The sequence below is a fragment of the Sinocyclocheilus grahami genome, unplaced genomic scaffold, assembly GCF_001515645.1.
Source record: "Sinocyclocheilus grahami isolate Dianchi unplaced genomic scaffold, SAMN03320097.WGS_v1.1 scaffold290.1, whole genome shotgun sequence".
NCBI lineage: Eukaryota > Metazoa > Chordata > Actinopteri > Cypriniformes > Cyprinidae > Sinocyclocheilus > Sinocyclocheilus grahami.
In genome coordinates, this window is record NW_015505469.1 from 901,091 (window position 1) to 909,703 (window position 8,613).

At 37.7% G+C, this 8,613-nt stretch overlaps 1 protein-coding gene across 1 annotated transcript in view; it reads left to right on the forward strand.

The window, feature by feature from the left end:
• Nucleotides 1–8,613, forward strand: part of agps (alkylglycerone phosphate synthase) — a 49,527-nt gene that overhangs the window by 22,088 nt on the left and 18,826 nt on the right. The window contains exons 9-12 of the mRNA XM_016292690.1: nucleotides 1,143–1,268; nucleotides 1,418–1,526; nucleotides 6,628–6,755; nucleotides 7,784–7,835. Of these exons, the coding sequence (XP_016148176.1) occupies nucleotides 1,143–1,268; nucleotides 1,418–1,526; nucleotides 6,628–6,755; nucleotides 7,784–7,835 (415 nt within the window). The remainder of the gene's footprint in view (nucleotides 1–1,142; nucleotides 1,269–1,417; nucleotides 1,527–6,627; nucleotides 6,756–7,783; nucleotides 7,836–8,613) is intronic.

Sequence of the window (8,613 nt, forward strand, 5' to 3'; positions counted from 1 at the left end):
CTCAAAACTCGCTTTTGAATCGTCAGTGGCAAATTCTTTAAATATGAAAACGTACTTACAGTCTGTGAGTCAGAAGCGCCGGACTGTCCTTGTAAAGTTGGAATTTCCCCACTTTATAGAAACAGACACAGGCATTGTAGGCTACTCTCCCAGGAAACAGTCCTCGTCCTCCATAAAATGTGCTGCACACATCTGAATATTTGGGTTGAACTTTTCTGGAACGGTGTTGTAAATACAACTTAACCACTGATTTCTAGTTGTGTCCTCTTTTGGAAGACCAAACAAAGTAGTTTCGCTTTCATAACGAAACACACGGCAGAAACAATACTACAGCGAGAATAAAAGTTACGCCGCCTTTCTTTGCGTGAACATTTGGGCGGCTTTATGCAAATCTTCCCACATAGTGATGTAGACATGTGGGGGCGTGTTAGAAGGAGTCGTTTTAGGTAGGAGTGGTTGACTCTTAACTTTTATAAAGAATATCTCTTTGGATTTGAGACTTTAGTCTTTGCAACTTTACAGATCTTCTTTATGCACCAAGAGCTTGTAACACTCCAAAGAGAAAGGGAACATTGAAATCGCATCATATGACCCCTTTAATGTATTTGTATAGCATACTTAGCATTAAATAAATGTATTTTGAATACATTGTAGTATATAATTTTTTTTTACTATAGTTCCCCCTAAAAATGAAAAATCTGTCATCATTTACTCGCCCTGAAGTTGTTCCAAGCCTGTATGAGCGTTTTTCTTCTGTTGAGCACAAAATAATCATTTTGAAGAATGCTAGTCACCCAAAAGTTGACGGCAGCCATTGACTTCCATAGATTTTTTTTCCCTCTATACTATGGATGTCAATGGCTACCGACAACTGTTTGATTACCAACATTCTTCAAAATATCTTCTTTTGTGCTCAACAGAAGACAGAAACTCATACAGGTTTGGAACAATATCAAGGTGAATCAATTCATTGATTCAAGACTGAATTTTCAGATACTGTATTATTTAGACAAAAAAAATTACTTAATGAGTTTGATTAATAAAGTTTATTTTATTGAAAAATATTATGCACAGAAAATAATGCATCACTCGTTTGGTAAATTTCTGTTGAGGTTGTTTTGTGTTTTTTATGTGATTTATAGTTGAATGAGCGTGGTTTCTGTACGGGCCACGAGCCGGACTCTATGGAGTTCAGTTCTCTGGGCGGCTGGGTGGCCACACGGGCGTCAGGCATGAAGAAAAACATCTACGGCAACATTGAGGACCTGGTATGTCTCCCATTTCTCAACACACTCAGGTCTGGGACAGAGTTCACATTCACGCTCACACACTTCAGAGGTTTCATTCACATCAGTCCTGCAGTGTAGATGCATTGTTGGAGGTCATTCAGGGTACCTGTGATCTCATGTGTTCCCAGGTGGTGCATATAAAGATGGTGACCCCTAGAGGAGTGATTGAGAAGAGCTGTCTGGGGCCCCGCATGTCCACCGGCCCCGACATACATCACTTCATACTGGGCTCAGAGGGTACGGACTCGTGATGTTTTGTGTGAGGAATGCATCTGTAAGGATCAGTTGAATCTCTAGAAATGTGTCAAGAACATGTTTGACGTCTGGCTTTTATTTACCCTCCAAAAAAAAAAAAAAATTATAATAGTGATAAAAGAAAACAAGATCTATTTTTAAGACCATGAATGTTTTTAATTTCATGACAATTAAGAACATTTCGAACAAATCCTTAATGTTGAATAGCTTTCATTTTGTTTCCATGTAAAATTTCTCAATTTGGAGGTGATTAGCGATTGCATTTATTGGGCGACCTCAGATTCAGTTCAAATCCTTTTTGATCCCTAAATAATCAAATAAATAATTACATTTATAAAAAATAAAAAAAAAGCTACAAGTATACTTCAGTTTTAATGTGAATGTTTAGCGTGTGATGTACAGCTGAACACATAACCTTTCCAAGTATACTGCATTTGAAGTGACGTGACATGTGGCCAAGTATGGTACCCATACTCTGAATTAGTGCTCTGCATTCATCCCATCCAAAGTGCACACACAGCAGTGAACACACACACACCGTAGCATATACTATCCTGATGACACACCTGGAGCAGTGGGCAGCCATTTTTTTGCTGCGGCCCCCTTGGAGCAGTTGGGGGTTCGGTGCCTTGCTCAAGGGCACCTCAGTCGTGGTATTGAAGGTGGGAGAGGGTGCTGTACATTCACTCCCCCCACCCACAATCCCTGCCGGTACTCGAACCCGCAACCTTTGGGTTACGACTCCGATTCTCTAACCATTAGGCCACGACTTCCCCAATTGATTATTGTATGTGAAAATTGGACTGTGAGCATAGCATATACTATCCTGATGACAAAATGTAAGTCTTGTGCACTGTACACATTTCCTAGTGTACACCTAAAAATTAAAGTAGACAACTTGAGAATACTACAGTAAGGATCTCAATCTGTAGTATCTGTTCTTAGTGGATCCTCTTCTCATTGTGCACACTGATGTTAGTTTGACATTGGTTGGGTCACAGATAGTGATAAGCATAATAAGGGTGTTTATATTGTCGTGAGAGTTCTTATCAGTCACTTTTCTTACAGTCCTCTTAATCAGAGAGATTTGTTAAGCAATCTTAAAAAAAAAAAATCTTTATCTAAGGTCATGTTGCCCTGTCTGGGCTTCTCTTGCAGAGCTGCAGTCATATCAGCCTGAAGCCATTCTGACATTTTTTTCAAAGCAATAATCACACGCTTCGATAGGAAGAGACCAACATGTAAAGTGACAGTTAAAGATATATAAATTGAAAACAAATTATACAGCGCTCAATTAAGCAAACTGAACATTTAAAGGAATAGTTCACCCAATTTTGTTGAAAATTTACTCACCCTCAGGCCATCCAAGATGTATAGTGTTTGTTTCATCATCAGAACAGATATGGAGAAATGTAGCATTGCATCACTTGCTCTTCAATGGGTCCTCTGCAGTGAATGGGTGCCGTCAGAATGAGTCCAAACAGCTGATAAAAACATCACAATAATCCACAAACAATCCACACCACTCCAGTCCATCAGTTAACATCTTGTGAAGTAAAAAACTGTGTGTTCGTAAGGAACAAATACATCATTAAGATACTTTAACTTTAAACCATCACTTCTGGCTAAAATATGAGTCTATAATCCATAATAACGCTTCCTCCAGTAAAAAAGTCCCACCCCCTGTGATGTTTGGATTCTCATTCTGACGGCACCCATTCACTGCAGAGGATCCACTAGTGAACAAGTGATGCAATGCTACATTTCAAGCAAACTCATCTACATCTTGGATGGTCTGAGAGTGAGTAAATTTTCATCAAATGCACATTTTTGGGTGAACTATTCCTTTAAGTTCCTCAAGTCTTGGAAAACTTTGGTAAGTCCATAGTTCTTCCTCCCAGAAGTCATGCCACCTGGCTGAAACGTGTGATTTTCAAAAGTGCTTTCCTGTTTTGTGTGCAGTCAGATGATCAGCGGAGAGTCCGAAACTGAGACTATGTTTGGGCTTTCCTGTGAGCCAGTAGAGGGCAGTGAAACCAGCTTTTAATGCCTGTCATGATCTAATGTTTCATGTACTCTCCTCAGAGAGGGCAGCAAGTCAGAACTATGTGCTTGATATCTTATGTGTGTCATGATGCTGTTTAAATGTATCACCCTTATCCAAAGAAAGGATGTTGTTATTAATTTGTCTCTCTAAAAAGCCATTTAGCCGTTCATGAAGCCCTGAACTGACCTGAAAATGGGTCATAATCGTTGTGTTTGATAAAATGATCTGTGAAGCTTTTTATGGCTCATTTAAATTCTTTGTGGGAGGATGAATATTTCCCGGGATTAATCTGCATCAATTAAACATTCATGATTCCATTAGGAAGGACATCTGGCTTCTTTAATGGCTTTGTAATGTCAGGGGCATTTAGACACTTAAGAAAGGCCCATTTCACCTTTTCCCCCTCTGACACGCTAAAGTTCAGATGACTGAGTTATTGTTGTTGTTTTTACGGGGGTCATGAGATCTTTTAGATGTAAGGATTCCCATCTCAGAGGTGTGAGTGTTAGTGTGAGTGTGTGTTTGATGGTAAACTGGGATATTGGCATGTTTAAAGGAATATTCAGGGTTAAATACAACCTAAGTGATGTCTGTTATCATTGTAAAGATATCCTGTTAAATTACAGTAAAAGAAATTCATCATAAAATTGTTACTGTGACAATGTTTGAGATATTACGGGATTGTATAAACTTTTTTTTAGAATTGTAAATTTTATTGAGTGATATAGTGTTAATTAATATACCAAGTTACTACCATCTACCAAAATCTGCTTTGTAGCCTAGAATGTACTGATAACCACCATAATAATAATAAAGGTGGTAAAATAGAAAGCCACTTGATGAATTGGAGTTCATCGTAAGGATCCTGTTTGTGAAAAATTTCCACTACTATTGAATAGAAAATAAACAGGGACTGGGACACACACAAAGACAAAACACCATTATGGTAACACTCATTACTCTAAAATATGCAGCAAACATTCATAGATTGTAACGCAAAACACCCTAAAGGACACTCCTGATAAAAATAGGAAAAAGTGAACTATTTAAATAAAATATAATCATATGCGCTGTGTCATGCAGGAACTTCTGGGAATGTGCCTTTACTGTTTTTGATATGATAATTCATATAGTTGTTATAATCAGTAGATATCATAATGATACTTTCAAAAGCCATTAATACAGTATTTTACAGTAAAGTTACGTATGTTAAACCATTTACATTTAACTTCTGTTTTCTACCCTAATTAATCTGGCAAATCATAGTTTTTATTTCCAGAAAACATACATTTGACAGTGCTTTGTAGTAAAATTACATATAAATCATCTACTTTTACTGTTTGCACCATAATTTATACAAGTCTGTTTTACTCCCAAAAACATAGATTTGACAGTATTTTACAGTATAATTATGTAGGTGATGTTAAAACATTTACGTTTTTTCGCCAAAAATTATATGAAAATTCATAAGGATCCTGTTTGTGAAAAATTTCCACTACTATTGAATAGAAAATAAACAGGGACTGGGACACACACAAAGACAAAACACCATTATGGTAACACTCATTACTCTAAAATATGCAGCAAACATTCATAGATTGTAACGCAAAACACCCTAAAGGACACTCCTGATAAAAATAGGAAAAAGTGAACTATTTAAATAAAATATAATCATATGCGCTGTGTCATGCAGGAACTTCTGGGAATGTGCCTTTACTGTTTTTGATATGATAATTCATATAGTTGTTATAATCAGTAGATATCATAATGATACTTTCAAAAGCCATTAATACAGTATTTTACAGTAAAGTTACGTATGTTAAACCATTTACATTTAACTTCTGTTTTCTACCCTAATTAATCTGGCAAATCATAGTTTTTATTTCCAGAAAACATACATTTGACAGTACTTTGTAGTAAAATTACATATAAATCATCTACTTTTACTGTTTGCACCATAATTTATATAAGTCTGTTTTACTCCCAAAAACATAGATTTGACAGTATTTTACAGTATAATTATGTAGGTGATGTTAAAACATTTACGGTTTTTCGCCAAAAATTATATGAAAATTCAGTTTTCCCTTCCAAAAACTATAATTTTATTGTATTTCATAGTAAACTTACATATACTGTGATGTTAACTCTTTACTTTTTACTGTTTTTCACCATAAATTATACATTAATTCATTTTTACTTCTAAAAGCGATACATTTGGCAGTATTTTACAGTATAGTTATATAGGTGATGTTAAAACATTTACCTTTTTTCACCAAAAATTATACAATTCATTTTTACTTCTAAAAAAATATAATATTGGCAGTATTTTACAGTAAAATTCTATATAATGCAACGTTAAACCTTTATATTTTTTTTATCATGTATGATAAGGTAACTTACTCTTACTGTTAGTCTTTTTCTTTAAAAATTTCAAACATGAGTTGTACCAGTTCTTCCAGTATTTTGACATTGTAATGAAGATTATGAGTGAAGGATGAGGATGAGTGGCATGTTGTTGCTGAGGTTTGTTCTGCTCACATACGGTCTCACTGGTGTCACTCTCCACAGGACTTTATCACCAGTGTTGCACACTCACACGCACGCTCGCTCTGGGCTGTCAGTAATGAGTCTAGAAGCCCAGTCTCAGAGCTGCAGACGCAGGGCTTCCCTCAGGGGTCAGAGGTCATGCTGGTTTGTGCCCTCGGTGGCTCTGCTCTCCCCCCAGTGTGCCGTTTGATACTGACCTGCTTTATGTCACAGAACACAGTCTGTAAATCTCTCTGCTTCCTTTTGGAGCGGAAGAAACTTGAGCGTTCAGGTGAAAATGAACACGCAGATCTCCTGCAGAGAGCCAGGGGCTCCATTCATATGTGTGTGAGTGTGTTGCATACACATTTAACTCTCTGACATCCTGTGACTGTGAGACCGTAATAGTGAATCAGATCAAACCTTAAAACCAATTACTGCTGTGATATTCCTTGTGACCACATGGTTCCCATATGTTTAAGCTGATTGAGCATGTGTCTTGCTCCTTAGGAACTCTGGGAGTGGTGACTGAAGTGACACTGAAGATCCGACCCATTCCTGAGTATCAGAAGTACGGCTCCGTTGTCTTCCCAAACTTCCAGCAGGGTGTGGCGTGCCTGAGAGAGGTGGCCAGACAGGTCAGTGCAGGACTGCATGGGACTCAAAAAAACTGCATGGGACTCAATCTGAGTGATGCTGATTTCAAAATGATGTTATAACCGGTTGCTGATACAAATTACCAGAACATTACCATTCAAAAATTTGGGATTGGTAAGATTTTCTTTTTTTTATGTTTTTGGAATGAAGTTTGTGTTCACCAAGGCTGCAGTAATATCGTGAAATATTACAGTTTAAAATGTTTTCTATTTGAATACATTTTAAACTGTAGTTTATTCCCATGATTTCAAAGCTGAATTTTCAGCGTCATTACTCCAGTCTTCAGTCCCTTATGAAAATGAAACACCATTTTACCAAAAAAACAAACAAACAATCAAAAACATGGTTATGTAGTTAAACCATGGTAAACACAAATTAACATAAGGTTTTGCTACACTAACCAATATTTTAACCATGGTATTTGTAGTAAAATGGCAATTAGCCCGCCCAGAAAAAAAACATGTTTAGTACACTTTTACTATAATAAAACTATGGTTAATCATAGTTAATAAGTTTCATAAGGCATGTCACGTGATTCTTCAAAAATCATCCTAATATGCTGACTTGCTGCTCAAGAAACATTTCTTATTATTATCAGTGTTTAAAAAACATTTTTCTGCTTAATTTTGTCAACGTGATAATTTTTCAAAATTATTATTTGCATAGAAAGTTCTAAAGAACAGCATGTACTTGAATAGCAATAATTTTATGAATGTCTTTACTGTTGCTGTCATAGGGTTTTACCACATTGCTAGCATGTTGTTAGCATGTTTATAGCAGATTTTACCATGTCCGCAGCATGTTTTAGCATGACACTAGCATGTTAGCACATTACCTGCATCGTTTTAGCTTTTGTCCATCGCTAACATTTTGCAAACATGTTTTAAGCATGTTTTTAGCATGTTTAAGCACATTTTAACACGTCACTAAAATGATGCTTTGAGCATGTTGTTTCAGCATGATGGTAACATGCTTTAGCATGTAAACATTTTCTTTATTTTTGTTTCAGAGATGCGCTCCAGCATCCATTCGGCTAATGGACAACGAGCAATTTCAGTTTGGTGAGTTTTGTTTTTTCTTAATATTACTTAGTTTCTTTTGTGGAACATAAATGTGGAGTCTTTACACAGCTCTTTTACAATGACATTTTATAATAACTACAGCTGCCTTCAGAAAGGAACAAAAAATAAAAACGGCAGTAGTCCATGTGACTTGTGAAGTCATGTGATAGCTTATGTGATTTATTAAATTCAACATAAAAACCATCACGAATATTGATTTTCTGGACAGTTGTGAACTCAAGAAGGGTAGACATATACAATTCCGGACCAAGGAGAACAGAACGGGCTAGAACTCAAATAGGGCAGATAACGAGGGGCAGACAGGTGAGGAGGATAACTAATAATGAGACACAGGGAGAAACTAATGAACTGTGATGTCAGAAACGGGAAGATAACCAAATAAGGACATAAACATAACCTGGAGCACGTGGGGGAAGAAAACACACACAGACACAGAGAACAGAGTCTGACATTACTCCCACTCCCCCGCCCCCCTCCCGGTGGGCGCCCTGGAGGCTGGTGCAGGACTGGGACATGGGGAATACCTCCAGGGCGGAGCAGGGAGCTCAGGGACCATGGCGGCACAGGGAGCTCAGGGACCATGGCGGCACAGGGAGCTCAGGGACCATGGTGGAGCAGAGAGCTCAGGGACCGTGGCGGAGTAGGGAGCTCAGGGATCATGGCGGAGCAGGGAGCTCAAGGACCATGGCGGAACAGGGACCATGGCGGAGCAGGGAGCTCAGGGACCATGGCGGCACAGGGAGCTCAGGGACCATGG